The following is a 17,378-nucleotide window of genomic DNA, read 5'->3' on the forward strand; positions in this document are numbered from 1 at the left end:
AGAGGGCAGCAAACTCCATGCTGCCATAAAACACGAGTTTCTGTTCCCATAATAAAAAACAACTACTTTTCATCACCATGTGTCAAGTGTTTCATGACGAGGGTCTGAGCTGGGACACATCCGAGTACTGCCTCTGCAGCAGCACTCATAAAGGCTGCACTCCCCTGCACCCTGACGCTTGATGCCAGCTCGTCTTTTGGGTGGATTTGGCTCGTGATGATGATGTTACAGCTTCTCACCTTAGTGCTCATCGTCTTGATGCTACAGCTGATGTTACACTGCACAGGGGCACTGGTGGTACTGGAAGACGGGTGCGAGGCGGGCTGCAGGTGTAAGGCAGACGGCATGCTTCGGACCGCCGACTGCTCGGACCTGGGGCTCACCGAAACTCCGTCCAACATCAACGTTTTGACGACGTATTTGTAAGTATAAAGGCTGCAGATGGGATTGTTTAACTGAATCTTTTATTTCAAATGACAAGGTTTTGTCTAAGAATTTGTAGGATTTTTTTAGTTGCACATCTGCTATTTTATATCGAGCTTTTCGTTAACATGAAAATTACAATTATATGTTTGGCTATAGGTAGGCCTACACCAACTATGTGTTTATATTTGTTTTAAATATAATGGTACATGGCATATATAATATATTTGGCTTACATTATGCCATATTATGTCCCATTCATTTAGGCATATATTATGTAATTAAAATAGCCATACTTTGTAGCTAAAAGACCATTCATGTAGATATAGGCCTATGTACCCACATTAACTAAGAACAGTCACCGACATTTGATTGATTGGCCAAAAAAATGTGGGTGGCCGTTCACAGTGCTGCATCTTATAAATCTGTTATCCACAATTATCTGCGCTTGCAAGGTTAAATTGGACTTTAATTTGAGGCACTAGGGATGCCTATTGCATGTTTAAACAATCACGGTATGGCTTACTGCCCAGCCAACACCAGAGGCTATGGGCCTACTTTAACGCCTATTAGAATGAATATTATTCAAACGACATATATAATATCTCAGACATAGCCGCCATTATAATCCTGAATGATTTAATGAAACTATGTATATACGCATATCCGATAAAAAAAAAAAGTAGAGGCCTATGATTCCCAGAACGTAGGGTATTTCAGACTAGAGGCGACGGGTTATCAACAGAAAAGGCCGGGTAGGCCTACATGTCTGTTGCACAGCTCTCACTTCAATAGCTTTGAACTAATTGAACTTCCACAAAAGAATACGCAAAAGAATACGAGATTGTACCGTTTTAATTGATATATTTCGGTCAGTGCGTGTTTTTTATTTATCATTTTCCGACTATAGTTATTTTCTACACAACTAGGCCAGGGCTTTTTGATGTGAAGCAACAGGCAATATTATTATATTGTTGTAATTTTGTTACAATTTTGTTGTTTAATTCGTTTACTTTTGGAGGGTTAATTGTATTTTTTCTGGGTAAAAGACAATTATGTTCTTGAAAAAAATATGTTTCCCGTTATTTAAATAGACCTAGCCTACACAACGATCAAAACACATAAGTTGATGTTGATTTAAATAATGAAAATAAATAAAACGCACTGTAACCAATCCTCATGATTTACAGGAATATGCATACAATTATATACAATCAGAGCTTATCTTACAGTAATCATTGTTACAATTAATTACCTTATTATACCATAAAGTACGAGTAGGTAAGGTAAATTGTTCACAGTCATGATCTGGTTGCTAAGTCTCAATAAAAGCAGTGATTGGTCAGTGGGACCTGGCCCAGGGTTCAGAGGACCAGTATGTGTTCATTGTGCGATGGCAGTGTAGTTTAATGTGGTGGACAGTGTCGTGTTGCCAAAAAGAAGCTCTTTGATGTCTAATCCATCTTCATCAGCCTAATTACAACAACCAAATACACTCAGGGATATTGGGTGTGTGTGTGTGTGTGTGTTTCCGTGTGTGTGTGTGTTTGTGTGGGGGTTTTTCCATGTGTGTGTGTGTTTCTGTGTGTGTGTGTGTGTGTGTGTGTGTGTGTGTGTGTGTGTGTGTGTGTGTGTGTGTGTGTGTGTGTTTGTGTGTTTCCGCGTGTGTGTGTAATTATTCTGTCTGCTCATTTCGAAATAGGTATAGTTATCGGCTGTCCTTCTGAGCCTCAGCTGCCCTATACCTTGACATTATTTATATGACATTCAGTATCTCTGCCCATGTCACACACAAAATTATTTGACAACATAGTATCAGAAATAACTAATGTAAAATGTCTTGTTTTTAACATCACAAATTTGACCATGCCTTAGAGTGCTTTAAATGAAACACTCAACTTGGTATTTGTAATGATGCTTTAGGACCCAAGAGAGCCTCTTAGAAGTACCAGAAATGTAAGGATATCTTCTTTTCCCATTCGTGTCCATGTTAAAACCCTGAAAGACCAATATTTAATAGAACAGGAACCACTGTCTTTGCCCTGGTGCTAGAGGAACATGCATTTACAGAGGGAAAACTGTGATGTGTGACCAAACTAAACCACTGAATGCACGGACAATAGCCTCAGTTGTCACATCTACATTTAAAGAGAATATGTAACAACACAATGCGTCATGTTATTTAGTGGATAAAAAACAACTTGTTCTTGTGGTCTTGTGTTCAGAGATCTAAGCACGAACGACTTCTCCAGGCTGCCCGCCGGCTCCTTCTCCAGGTTCCAGGCCCTGCGAGAGCTGTAAGAACTCACTGTCTTGTTCACAAAAAATTTACGATTGTTTTGTCCAAGAATTCACATTTAAATTCTGGAAAGGTTAGGCCAATCTGAGCATTTGTATTGTTGTATTGAAACTTTTTTGTAATTCAGTAAAAGTGTAGGAATTGTTCATTATTCTATTTTATCATGGTGTGTTCATTTCATATTTAGCTATATCAAACTTGACTAAAGAAAAAAAAAGGTAACTGGACCATAACCTGCTCATTTGATATAAGTGGTTCCTGCAGCTAAAACACATTACAATGACAGTCCAACTATTGTGAGTACTAGAGTGGTTGCCGACTCACGTTAAGCAGAACTCGGTTACACGCGGCTGCTGCACAACGACATTTCTTTTCTTTGTGTGCGTGTTTTACGTATCCAAGGCACTTTCCTTTGACCTTTATTTTATTCCATGATGTGCCCTGTTTTATTTCTCTCCTTTCCACAGCCGGCTAGCAGGAAATCAATTAAATACCCTCCACAAAGACTCGTTCGCAGGACTTGTTCATCTGCAAGCGCTGTATGTGAATCATATTTCCCATTTAGTTGAAACTGTTCAAAGCGTATGTACGTTAGCTATGGGTTAGTTGGGCTGTAGTTATTGTATGACTCCAGTTAAGAGAAGCCCTAACATTTTGACAAGAGTTCAAAAGGATGATGTAAGCCAAAGACCCACAGTTTGACAGTTATTGTATGGTACTAAGAGAGGTTCAGTTTTGTGAATTTTGTGACAAAAAAAATATATCGTCAACCTCACAGAATAACGTAGGCCCTTTAAGTGCTCTGTTTAAACAACTGACAGCTTTTAAATTGTGCTTTATGTTTTATTACAACCTCACTCCACCAGAACGCTGCAGAACAACCATCTAAGCCAAATCCCTACTGAGTCTCTGAAGAACCTCAGGAATCTACGGTCTCTGTGAGTGCTCCCCTGTTTAATTCAATGTAATTATCACTCCACCGCCTTATAAGGTATACCATTATCTAACCAAGATAATTAAAGACATGCTTGCAAAATACAATTAAGATAGATTTGATTAAAGGTTAATAAACCCATTGTCTACAACCATTTGCAGCATTGTATGTTTATCCCTCTGGGACTCCTCTGAAACATCTTATCTTATCTCTGTCAAGCATCACAGTCCGTGGACTACATGTTTTGGTTGAAGTTGCTTGTCTGGCTGGTTCTATTCAGCGTCTCTGAAATAAACACGCACGCACACACACATTTTTTTCCACCGCAAAATGAGTGGTCCTCATATTGCGCCCTGCGGCTTCCCAAATCCTTAACTGCTGTTACTTGTATTTGAATCAGTTGCTTGTTTGCTGATTCTTTGGCCTGGCGTAAACACGGCCCAATGCTGTTTAGATGGTTATATCTTAAGTTCACACACTAAAGGGGTTATGGTGGGACAGGTGTTGGGGGTGGGCGGGAGGACACATGTTGGATGCCTGCTTGTGGCACTGCCAGGATGCTTGGTCAAAAAGCCGTGTCCCCATCAGAAATGACTAACATGCACCAGAGGAATTCATGGACCTCCCTGGTTGTAGAAGGTTCTTTGTAAGACTTTTTTTATTCTGTATCAATCTGTGGTATATTCAACATCAATAAGAGCTAGTCACACCGAGAAAACAGAGGATTATAATACAAACCCAAAAGTAGTTCCTTTTTTGTTTTGCTATAACAAATACTGACATTGTGCACATAAACAAGGGTGTGAGGATTCCTTCTTCCTCAATGCGGTTTGATTGGATGACCCTCTCAATTGACAGCTTCTGTCATGAATTTGAATTCAAATGCAATGTCCACCGTACTTCAATGTCCTCTCTGGACCTCCACCAGGCATCTGGACGCCAACGCCCTGTCCACAGTGCCCAGAGGGAGCTTCAAGGGGCTGAGGGCCCTGCGCTTCCTGTGGATGGACGATAACGGGCTCCCCCAGGTGCCGGTGGCCGCTCTGGCCAGCTTGCCAGCTCTCCAGGCACTCAGCCTGGCCCTCAACCACATCTCCCACCTCCCGGACCTGGCCTTCCACACCATGAGGCACCTGCTGGTCCTGTGAGCGACGGTGTACTGTGTGGATGTGTGGACGGAGGGTTGGGGTTTACTCACCTCAGACATGCTGCGTGTGACTGATTAGGAAGTCCTTTTTATTCTGGAAAGCGTGTTTGTGTCTTTGTGTTCTTGTTTTAAGGTGATCAGAGATCTTGAGTGTCATTGTTACACGTTAGTCTGAGGTTCACCTCAGAGCCGAGCATCTTCAGTCACAACGGAGAACGATGGAGATGTTGTTTTCGGTCAGAACCTCAAGTTGGTGCCACTAACTAACTACACTTGTTATCTTGGATCATAGCCATCTTCACAACAATCAGATCGGCTCGTTAGCAGAGAAATGCTTCGAGGGCCTGCCCGACCTCGAGACACTGTGAGTGGACCTTATGTATTGATCATTACGTTTATCTTCTGTTTTGTGTCTAGGAAAGAGAGTTCGATGTCTCTGATGGGGAACATTTGAATCATATGATATGAAATAAGATAAATAGTCTCAGGTTCAACAAAAGTTATAGTTTGAATCAAAGCTTTGCAGCTGATTCGACTCTTTTCAGCAGCGAAAAAGGTCACATTGGTGAAAATACATATTGTTGTTTTATTGTGAAATTTTACACTTGATTGAATCCAACTGACATTGATAAATACAGAAGAAAATAAGCTGGGACATCTTCGCCCCATATTTTCCCCCTTTGTTTCACAAATACCACATTGTGGAGCCTTGGAAACCACCCTGAGGTTATTTGAATTACGCAAGTATTTGTTTTTCTCGAAGTTACTGACAGGAAAAGAAAGTGGAAGGATCTGGGAAACAGTTAAGGTGTGACGTCTCACCCCCAGTCAGTCACGCTCTGAAGTGTCTTTTTTACAGCAAAGCACTCTGGGTAGGACTGCTGCGAGCCACCAGTGCAGTTCAAACAACCCCCAGGCAGGGCTCATCTGGTGCGTCGCTGTGTGTGGTCAAAAACACAGATCTCTGACAATTACCCTCAATTTACCGTACACATGTTGCCCCGGCTGCTTGAGTCCAGGACCCAAACAAGAGCAGCAGACATCCAGAACCGTCGGCTCAGCACAGAGCACTGCTGCTGCTCTGCTCCTGATTAGAGGAGATGAGGCCAATCTCTGGGGAAAGATGTGACTACTGGATGTTGGGCGGGACGGGTGTGAAGCGGTTCATGAAAGAATCAAACCTGCAGCAGATATTTCAACAACATTTGTTTTCGATGGCAGTAATTCCTCGAATTGAGTTTGAGAAAAACTTGTTGCCCAAAAATACTTTTTGGGCAAGTCTTTGTTTGTGATGTGTGTGCGTTTGCGTTGCGTTGAGAGAGAGAGAGAGAGAGAGAGAGAGAGAGAGAGAGAGAGAGAGAGAGAGAGAGAGAGAGAGAGAGAGAGAGAGAGAGAGAGAGAGAGAGAGAGAGAGAGAGAGAGAGAGAGAGAGAGAGAGAGAGAGAGAGAGAGAGAGAGAGAGAGAGAGAGAGAGAATCTGTACTGTGTGTGTTTAAACTGAGCTTTACAGCTTCATCTGGCTGGTATTTATCTAGATTGGCCTATTACTAGGTACATTTACGTTAGATAGATCAGTCTGCGGTCTCTTTGTGTTTCATTGCACGCAAAAGGAAACAGACATTCTAGTATTCTCTGTATAGACTCCATTATTGTTTCCAGGATTCAATTTAGATCCCTGAGAATATGAGAATGTCCCTGCCTTTTGTGATCCAGTCCACACACTGACGCCGATGTACAGAACAATGCTTTTACCGTCATCTTTGACTCATCACTGCCCCAAGAGGCCCCAAACTACTTTCCACACTATGGTGTCCCCGACAAAGTTTTTGCATGGTCGAATCTGATTTGTCAGGCAGCCAAGACCCATCGTCGAATGATCGTCGAATGATATATTTTATGCCTATATGTTGGATAGATGCATAGGCCTATATGTTTTATCAGGGTTTCCCACAGCTGTCTGTAAGGCCAGATACAACGCCTGCGTTTAATGACTATCTGCCTTTACTGAAAAATATACTTTTAAAATATGACTATTTGCACGTCCGTTCATGTCCGCAACTGCTTTCCAATTGACAAATAATAAAGGCTACTATTAGCCCAGTAAAATATAGTGTAGGCTATTTTAATAAATTGTAATGAATTTAATAAATCTATGAAATGGAACCAGTCTTTCTGGAGACGGAGAGCTCCGTTCAGTCTGATGACGCACCCTATTTAGATCTGATCATGATAAAACCTTAATCGATAAAGAGAGGCGTTGGACTGATTACGTTTGACTGCAATCACTTCGAAAAGAAAATTATCGGATAGTGCCACTGACTTTACACAAAGGGGTTATCAAACAAACAATAAGACATTTATTGAAGCAGCACATATAACACCAATTGCCCAGAAGTTTGCGTTAATCCCCCACAAAAAACATGAAAATGAATGGAATGGCTTTTTTACGCACGCACACTTTTCCCGACACGACACCCTATCATTAAAGACTTTGTCGATTGTCGATAAATGTAATATGGATTCGATTTGGCGACGTCTCGAGGTCACCCAATATATAGAAAACAATATACTAAATGTTAAAATCGAAAATAAAAAATAAGTACCGGCATGCACTCCAAGTAATTAAATATATATTAAATTATCACGAAATTGGCACCTTTATTTCAGCAGACACTTTGTCCCCTACTTGTTAATAAGGCAAGTTAGAAAAACCACTATACTCAGTCTAACCCCCACTCATACGCTCATCTCAAGTCGAAAGGGGTAAAATAGAGAGGAAGTCATAAACCACATTTGTACCTTTTAGGGCCAATAAGACACTTGCTTAGAAAACAGGGAGTCATATGTGAATCATCCTGATAAGTGTGTGTGGGTGGGTGGGTGTGGGCGTGTTTTGGTGAGAGGGCGGTGTGTGAAGGATGTGGTGTAGGGTTCAGGCCATGTGATGGAGACCTTCACAGGAGGTCTTGTGATACCACTTATTGAGGATAAAGTGCTGAACGAATAAACCTGAATTGCCTTCATTGGAAATTACATATAGTCAGATTCAAAGAATATAGATGTTCTGGATTATTTTGGTTTAATAATTCACTCCAGTTTAAGTCATGTCTCATAGCCTATTATTCTAATACAGCAGTTATAATAGCAGTATAAATGATGTTAAGTAAAAGTAGAGCTAGAGTTAGTCGTTATAATGGCGGCATTGATAGTAGCATAAGTTTGTGTGTCTCTACAGTGACATGAGCTCCAACACACTGGACAGCTTCCCTACCGTCATCAGGGCTCTGCCCAGCCTTCGTGATCTGTGAGTCTGCTATACACACACACACACACACACACACACACACACACACACACACACACACACACACACACACACACACACACACACACACACACACACACACACACAACCATGTGCATGCATTCAACAAAGTGCGCACACCTACTCACCCACACACACATGTACACACATGTACACACACACAAGTGTATGTACACAAACCCAAATCACAAATTAGATGAACATTACATTATGATGGTAAATTGATATATACTGTACATAGTCACGTGACAAATCCATTTAAGCCTGTGTTTCTTTCACAGAAATCTCCATAACAACCATATTAAAACCATCCCAGATCGTGCCTTCATTGGAAACCCTTCCCTGGAGACATTGTGAGTAGGACAGGGGCCCGGGCTCTGGGAAGGCCTCGCATGGGGCCCCCATGGTGTACATTCATATATATTAGGGTTAGGGTTAGGGTTAGGACCCTAATCCCCCATGGTGTATATTCACATATATTAGGGTTAGGGTTAGTAACCCCCCATGGTGTATATTCACATATATTAGGGTTAGGGTTAGTAACCCCCCATGGTGTATATTCACATGTATTAGGGTTAGGGTTAGTAACCCCCCATGGTGTATATTTACATGTATTTATTTGAACCTCCTATTGTTGCATTCTCCAATCATAAAAAGCATAGACCAAAAATACTAAATAAAATGCTGATCAATTAAAAACATTTTAATCGTAAACCCAACATTTATATGTTGGAATATGTACAATGTTGCCAAGGTTAAAAGTTGATAGCTCAGGCATGAAGAAAGAGTTATCTGAAATATATTTTTATATCAATGTATTTTTTTAAATATTTTATATCAACCTATATATCAATTTATATTTATTTTAAATATATATATATGTTTTATTCTACATTTTTGCATTCTCCAATCTTAAAACCATTAGACAAAACATCATAAAACTACACTGAAAGGCACAGCAGAGCAAACTTAGTTTTGACAAATGCATGAAATGCAAATGAAAGGGATTTCATATGTATTTTTAAGTAATAGGAAAAAGTATACAGTACATTAATTACAAAAGAATGAGCCATCTCAAAAATGGCTTTTCCGGTACCAAAGGTTCCGACCCCTGAGTCTGTGCTCAGCGTCATGACGGACCAGGAATAACGGAAAAATAAAAGGACTTTGATGCTACAACTGCAATATTTTGTCATTTTCTGTTTTTCTTTGAACCTCCAGAAACCTTCATCTCAACCCAGTTCAGTCGATAGGAGAAAACAGCTTCCAAAGACTTCCTCGGCTTCTCAAACTGTAGGTCCCCATCGCTCTGTCTGCCTGTCTGTCCGTCTACCTAACTGACCCTTGAGCTGCATCTTATTGGTCGGCATTTTATGTCTCAATAAATTTTTCAATTCGGTTTTAATAAATTAAGTTTGACTGTACTACAACAGCAACAACATCTTATAGCCTGTTTATTTTCCATAGATCTTTGAGCGGAACCTCTTCGATCACGAGGTTCCCCGACCTCACTGGTACCAGCAGTGTGAAGTCCCTGTAAGCATAACTACATCTGCACCCCACCAGAGGCCAAACCCAACGCATACAAACACACGCACGCAACGCCTCAAGACGAGACAGACACGACAGGACCGATTGGGTCAGGGTTTAGTGCCCTGCTCTGATAATGAAGCTCAGCAGGCGATCAAACCCTTAACTCTCAACAGTGTTATCGCCTTGCTGCAGCATTTAGGTACTTTAGAAACAAAGGAAAATATACACTATATTAAACAAAGTACAAATATCAGATAGGTACATCGCTGCTACAAGTATGATATACAATGAGAAAAATGCTGTTTTGTGTGTATTAATGTAGAAACAGAAGTTATGTAATTTTTATATATGGTTATAAATATATATATATATATGGATACGGATATATATATATATATATATATATATATATATATATATATATATATATATATATATATATATATATATATATATATGTGTATATAGTTTAATTTTCCTGGTATTATATACAGATATATATGCCTTAATGATGTGATGCTTCGTTTAGCTCCATCTCAGGAACACACATAGCAGAGCTCCCCAGCAGCCTGTGTGAAGACCTGCCCCTGCTGAGGCAGCTGTAAGTCTGACTCCGCCTCCGTCTCTAATGTACCAGGGCGTCTGAAGACCCTTATCCTCCCCCTCCCCCCACCCCTCTTTTTTTGCACGTTCATGTGAGGGGTAGGGCTGTCTCAGTTCTCATTGGGGTTAAGGGCTAGGGCTCAGAGGTAGGGCTACGTAGCCCTTGAGATGAAGCTTCACAACGACCACACTTGGAAGGGAGGGCTTTGAGGAAAAGCAGGCCGGAAAATCTGGCATCTGTCCTGAATCCTTACTAGCTGTTATCATTAACTCACAGACTCGTGCTGTGAAGTTGACTGTAATACTTTGGCCTCGCAGACAGCGGTTCAAGAGCGTCAAGCAATGATGACGCGACGGTAATGGAGGGGTGTCTCATTGCTTGGCAACGGTCTTACCCCTCTACCGTTCTTACCCTCTAACGTTCTGACCCTCTAACGTTCTTACCCTCTAACGTTCTTACCCTCTACCGTTCTTACCCTCTACCGTTCTTACCCTCTACTGTTCTTACCCTCTACCGTTCTTACCCTCTACCGTTCTTACCCTCTACCGTTCTTACCCTCTACCGTTCTTACCCTCTACCGTTCTTACCCTCTAACGTTCTGACCCTCTAACGTTCTTACCCTCTACCGTTCTTACCCTCTAATGTTCTTACCCTCTAACGTTCTGACCCTCTAACGTTCTTACCCTCTACCGTTCTTACCCTCTAACGTTCCTACCCTCTACCGTTCTTACCCTCTACCGTTCTTACCCTCTAACGTTATTACCCTCTACCGTTCTTACCCTCTAATGTTCTTACCCTCTAACGTTCTGACCCTCTACCGTTCTTACCCTCTAACGTTCTGACCCTCTAACGTTCCGACCCTCTAACGTTCTTACCCTCTACTGTTCTTACCCTCTACTGTTCTTACCCTCTACCGTTCTTACCCTCTACCGTTCTTACCCTCTAACGTTCTGACCCTCTACCGTTCTTACCCTCTACCGTTCTTACCCTCTAATGTTCTTACCCTCTAACGTTCTGACCCTCTAACGTTCCTACCCTCTAACGTTCTTACCCTCTAACGTTCTTACCCTCTAACGTTCTTACCCTCTACTGTTCTTACCCTCTACCGTTCTTACCCTCTACCGTTCTTACCCTCTACCGTTCTTACCCTCTAACGTTCTTACCCTCTAACGTTCTTACCCTCTAACGTTCTTACCCTCTACCGTTCTTACCCTCTAACGTTCTTACCCTCTAACGTTCTTACCCTCTACTGTTCTTACCCTCTACCGTTCTTACCCTACCGTTCTTACCCTCTACCGTTCTTACCCTCTACCGTTCTTACCCTCTACCGTTCTTACCCTCTAACGTTCTTACCCTCTAACGTTCTTGGAAATGGGATTGCCCCCAAGTGTGTGTCATTTAAATGACGGGCGGTGTGTGTCCTGTGATGCCTGTCTGTCTGCAGGGATCTGTCTCACAACCGCATCCTGTCCTTGCCCTGCTTCACCGACTGTAGGAATATGCAGAAAATGTAAGCCATCATTATAATTTTTTTTGCGAATAAATAACGGTTAATAAAAGCAATAGTGATATTTATATCCGAATTGTTATCTATTATACATTTTGGTTGGAATAGGAGTAGGAGTAATAATTTGTTGTTTTGTGGCTAGCCACCTCATTAGATTAGTAATTGTTGAAGTAGTTATAATAGTTAAAGAACTAGTACTAGGTTGTTTGTTTGTTGTGTTTATGTACAATACACAATAACTTGTAACGGTTTAACTTGTGGGTTCAACAGTGATCTGCGGTATAACTTCATACATGTAATACAGACTGGAACATTCCGGAAGATGAGTGAGCTCTCCTCGCTGTGAGTGACGAGCTCCACAAACGCACACACACACACACAGACAGACACAGACACACACAGACACACACACAGACACACACACACACACACGGCAACACACACAGACACAGACACACACACAGACACAGACACACACACAGACACACACGTACGCACACACACACACACACACACACACACACACACACACACACACACACACACACACACACACACACACACACACACACACACACACACACACACACACACACAGACTCATTTAGCACAAATAAAATAGATTTACTAATGTACAAACGTGTGTGTACAAATTTGCTTGTGTGAAATAGTTTTCCCCTTTTTCCCAAATGAATAGATTTTTGTGCAAAAATAAAGCAAATGTTGTTGAATCATTCCATAGACTTGTGACCCCTCGGTTTATTTTTTGTGAAGGTCTTGTTTTATGTTTTATTTGTAAGAGATAAAAATAACAATGATCTGGGCCTCTTTAAGCTGACCTTACACCAACAACCCTCCCCCCTTAGTGACCTCTCCTTCAACCCGCTCTCCCACCTCCCCCGGGGGGAGGAGCTATCAGGCCTCACCCGTCTCTTGGCCGGGGCCCAGGGGCGGAAGGACCCTCTGCCCCCCCACCTCCTCCCCAGGTTCAGGTACTGCCGGCCGGGAGACCGTCTGTGAGTGAGGCCCACAGGCCGGGGGGGGGGGGGGGGGGGGGGGGGGGGACAGTTGGGCTCATGGTGAACTCAGAAAAGTGAAACCATGGAGATACATAAAAGATTAGATATAATATGTTCAAAATATGTTTTGACTATAATTATATACCATCACCACCTATATACCATCAGGTGTGAGTGTGATTAGCCGCTACAAGCCGTTTTGAAAATCTGGCTCTTATGACATCACAAGTGGGAGTGTCCGCCTAGATGTGTGTTGGATGGCTTATAACGGTTAATCACACTCACACCTGGTGGCATGTCATGGGACCTTTAAGCTTACCTGGATATTGTTTTGGTTCCCAGAATAGCAGAGATGCCCCTCGGCTTCCAGTCCTGTGTGCTGCCCCGTGTCCGTCCTGGGAAGCCCTATCCCATGTGCCCCTGCAGGAGACAGAACGGTATGCCAAGACAAGCATCCACTTCATCCCATTAAAAACTCCATTAATCTCACTTCTTATTTAAGGGTGCTGCAAGGAGCTGCTATCTTTTTTAGAAATGGCTTAGCCATCCATCAGCCTTTATGGGGTGAGAATATCTGTTTTGAGTTGACTCATCCTCTCAATTGCGGAGCAACTTTTCTGCATATTTATTTTCTCCAACCTGCGTTCTTCCGCTCTCTCTCTTCACAATGCAACTACAGAACAAAGCTACCCTGTTGTTGTGCAATGAGTACACAGGCCGAATGTGTGCAGGTATTATAGTGTGTTTTCCTTTGTCCATTGATTGGGGTCAGGATTCAACAAATATGACCGAAATGCTGCTAAAATACATTGCCTACCCCGGCTTGAATCTATGACTCTATGGGCCGGTTTCGGAGACAAGGCTTAAGCCTAGTCCCAGACTAAAATGCTGTTTGAGCTGGCTTAACTGAAATTCACTTGCACAGACGTAGCTTAAAATAGTCGTGGATTAAGCCTGTTCTGGATTAAACAAAGCCGATTGCAAAATTGAGCATTAGAGCTACTCCAGGACTAAATTGGACTGAATTGAAGCTTAAACTAATCTGCCAAGGAGGCAGGTTTAACTCCCGCTTAGTAGGCTAGGCTACTGTTTGTGAAACTGAGCTTGGATTGTATGGACTATTTGGAATATCTAAATGAGGACCAACATTCACGACAAAGGCCAGCCAGACGAATACTGCTGGATAGGAGTGATCCATTGAATCAGTTTGATGAAATAACTTTTCGAGACCGCTTTCGTATGCACAAGGAAAATGCATTGGAGATAATTACTTTGCTTGAGCCTAGACTTTCCTCTCTGTCTCAAAGAGGAAGGCCTGTGTCCAATCAACTGCAAGTTCTGATCACTTTGAGGTTCTTGGCATGTGGAATCTTTCATCGTGAAACTGGTGATTTGTGTGGTGTCAGTGAACCAACTGTATGTAGAATAGTTCACATAGTCTGCAGTGCCATTTGTGAACTGAGGAGTCTTTACATCAAGTTCCCTGATGCTGCTGGGCAAGCCAACTATAAAGTGCAATTCTATGAATATGGGCACTTCCCAGGAGTGATTGGCTGTATAGACGGATGTCATGTTCCCATCAAGTGTCCATCAACTCCTGATGCAGAGGAATACAGGAATCGTAAGAACTGTTTTTCAATCAATGTTCAGGGTGTATGCACTCCTAATTTGGAGTTTTCAAACATTGTTGCCCGTTGGAAAGGTGCAACCCATGATTCAAGGATTTTTCTCAACTCTTCATTGTGTGCACAATTTGAGAGAGGACAACATAGTGGACTATTACTTGGTGATAGTGGATATGGTCAGAGTAACTATTTATTCACACCACATCTAAATTCCACAACAGCTGAGCAGCAAAGGTACAACAGAGCTCATATCCGTACTAGAGGGATGATCGAGCGTATGTTTGGAGTATGGAAAACTTGATTCCAGTGCTTACGAAATACGCTTCGTTTCAAGCCAAGAAGATGCTGCAAAGTGATCATTGCTACAGCTGTGCTGCACAACTACCTGAAGCAGCATGGCTGTCCTGATCTGCCAATGGAAGATCAGGATGATGCAGATGTGCCCATGGTGGCAGAGGCAGCCAATGACCAGCGAGGGCACACAGAGCTGCTTTCCCAGTGCAGCACTTCAGCATTTAAATATGGAATGTATTCATTATGGTATAGTTTTGCTTGCATACTGTTTCTGTACAAAATTACAATAATGTAGCAAAATTAAACGAGTGAACCAAGGCTGGTTAAAATGTAGTTTGTGATGATTAATACTCACTCACACTCACATGCCAAATGACAATACATTTATTTTTATTTTTCACAATTCCTCATATTCACCATGGCTACCTACTGGTATGCAGAATTCTTTTTTGGAGCATAGCCCTCTCTCCCAATTTCATATCCAGTTCAACCTCTAGAATTCTCATTTTCATTTCATGTTCTTCTTTTAAATATTCAATTTTACGCTCATGAAATTCTCTGGCTAACTTTTCATGCATAGTTATCTTTTTTGGTCTCTGTTGGATGGTAGCAGCTTCATCTCCCAGGGGTGCCATAGCAGGTGTGGAGGGTTCAGGCTCGTTGTGAACTGGCTCTTGATTGGTTTCCTCTGGAAAAAAAGACCACTGTTCCAAACTCAAATCAACTAATATGGTCCTGTAACCAATTTACTTCCTAAGGTATATTTACCATTTGTGCTCAGTTCTCCATGTTCACTGTCCAAATGGTCATTGTCTGGAATACCATCCAGAGGTTGCTGGTGCTCTATTATACCAGACAGCAAGTCACCCAATTCATCACATGTGTCCTTTATTGGTGGTCCACCACCTGTAATAAATCGCTCTCTTCTGCTTGCTGCATTCTCTTTTTTTAATCCCAGTTTAATGTTCTTCCATAGAACCTATGAAGGCAGATATCATTCATTAGTTTTCTTTTTTGATGTCACAAAAATAGTAATATGGGAAATCTGAAATACTGGTACTGATAAGGCATAATAAAAATAAGTTTGTCTCCTGATAATTTAGGTCATGTTGGAGAAATGATTTTATTTTATATTTCTTTCCCCCTCACATATAGGTATGGATTTTCCTTTGTGCAACATATCTTACTCTACCACCATGTTTAACATGCATATGCCCCTTTAAAATAGGTTACTATCCTTTTAAACAGGATATTCATTCAATGTGAATGCTACAAGCAGCAGGAGTATTGTATTTGGGTAGGCCATAAATAAGCAGGGTATAGGCAACAGGAAACAAACACATATTTTTGTGCCTAATAATGAAGATTAACTCACCTGCAGTTGTTGTACTGTTCTTGTGGTGACATCTTCATTTGCATTGAATGCATTGCCAATTGCAGTCCAAGCACTTCTTTTCTTCTGTTCAATAGCAGCAGTATGGATTTTGCTTTCAATGACTGGATGGTTCGATACAACTAGTTTTAGTAGTGTTTTTTCATGCTCACTATAATTTTTGGAGCGAATTCTCTTTGCCTCTGCCTGTGTGATGTCTCAAAATTCACCGCAACAATGGTGTTTCATACTCCATTTCAGGTTTTCATGAGCACAATTGGACCAACAGCCTGTGCTTCCACTTAGTCTAATGAGGCTTGAACCAAGTGTTCTCATTAAGCTTACTCCAGGACTCCATAGTCTCAGACTAACTAAGCCAAATTCATGCCATGTTCATGCAAGCCACTTAAATAGCCAGGATTAACTAGCCTGACCTAGGCCTACTCCAGTCTTGATTTAAGCCCTGTCTCCGAAACCGGCCCTATATGTTTTTGATGACCTGACAAGGAAACTGTGTTCTGAGAGAGAACACTGACCCAGAGGTAAGGCCTGCGTTATGGAGAGCAGAACTGAAGTCTGCTCATCAGCCCGTCCCTCCAGGCTCATGTGAAAACACTGGAACACTAGAACAAAGGCACCACGCAGAAACCACAACATCCCAGGGTTGTTGGCTGTGTAAACGCTGTCAAATGCAGACAAAATCTAATCCAATAAACAGAACACTAAACTGCTTTAAATTGATACAGTTCATTTGTAGATTAAAGAAAATCACTTGCACATTCGAGCTGTTGCGTTATGTTATTCAGCAAGATCCCATTCCTCGGTGTTCCCTCCAGGGCTTCCTCTCCAGATGCCTCCCTGGATGGCTCACTTCTGTGTCTGGGCCGTCTTCTTCCCCTCCGTCGCCGTCAGCGGCCTGGCTCTGACCCTGGTGCTGCGCCGCAGCTCCGGGTGTAGGACCACCGCAGCCCGGCGTCTCCTCCTGGCCGCCCTGTTCTCCCTGCGTCTGCTCGGGGGGCTCTGGGGAGCCGGCCTGGCCCTGGCAGAGGACCCCCACGGCGCCGCGGTTCTCCCCGGTCTGCAGGCCCCGTGCTGGGGGGCGCGGCTGCTGTTCCTGCCCCCCTCCCAGGGCTGCCTGGTGCTCCTGATGACGGCCTTGGCGTGGGAGCACAGGAGCCTCCGGGCGACCCGGTCCGCGGCTCCAGGGGTGAGGCGGCTGCTAGGTGCCGCCTCCGCCGTCCTGGTGGCCGTCGTCCTGGGCGGCAGCGCCGCGCTGGTTCTGACAGCGTACGTGCG

The 17,378-nt window shown here is 42.6% G+C and overlaps 1 protein-coding gene and 1 long non-coding RNA gene across 2 annotated transcripts; one reads left to right on the forward strand and one right to left on the reverse strand.

Annotated features, from left to right (window-relative positions):
- Positions 1-258: 258 nt before the first annotated feature.
- LOC130389019 (leucine-rich repeat-containing G-protein coupled receptor 5-like) lies at positions 259-12,792 on the forward strand. The gene is made up of 13 exons (XM_056598679.1): positions 259-422; positions 2,649-2,720; positions 3,190-3,261; positions 3,589-3,660; positions 4,585-4,800; positions 5,096-5,167; positions 8,039-8,107; positions 8,410-8,481; positions 9,350-9,421; positions 9,596-9,664; positions 10,191-10,262; positions 11,710-11,775; positions 12,639-12,792. Exons 1-13 carry the CDS (start codon positions 259-261, stop codon positions 12,790-12,792), a joined length of 1,242 nt encoding a protein of 413 aa, XP_056454654.1.
- Positions 12,793-15,122: 2,330 nt separating this feature from the next.
- Positions 15,123-16,306, reverse strand: LOC130389657 (uncharacterized). Its single transcript, XR_008896583.1, has 3 exons — positions 16,086-16,306; positions 15,479-15,689; positions 15,123-15,398 (listed from the first exon to the last, which is right to left on the reverse strand). It is a non-coding gene; the product is annotated as an uncharacterized LOC130389657 (long non-coding RNA).
- Between the last annotated feature and the right edge of the window lie 1,072 nt (positions 16,307-17,378).

The sequence above is a fragment of the Gadus chalcogrammus genome, chromosome 9, assembly GCF_026213295.1.
Source record: "Gadus chalcogrammus isolate NIFS_2021 chromosome 9, NIFS_Gcha_1.0, whole genome shotgun sequence".
Taxonomy (NCBI): domain Eukaryota; kingdom Metazoa; phylum Chordata; class Actinopteri; order Gadiformes; family Gadidae; genus Gadus; species Gadus chalcogrammus.

Excerpts from the sequence above, each read along its gene's own strand:
- LOC130389019 (XM_056598679.1), top strand. The coding sequence starts at position 259 with ATGCTACAGCTGATGTTACACTGCACAGGGGCACTGGTGGTACTGGAA. Across the intron at positions 423-2,648 it reads AACGTTTTGACGACGTATTT|AGATCTAAGCACGAACGACT; the intron begins GTAAGTATAAAG and ends TCTTGTGTTCAG. Across the intron at positions 5,168-8,038 it reads CTGCCCGACCTCGAGACACT|TGACATGAGCTCCAACACAC; the intron begins GTGAGTGGACCT and ends GTGTCTCTACAG.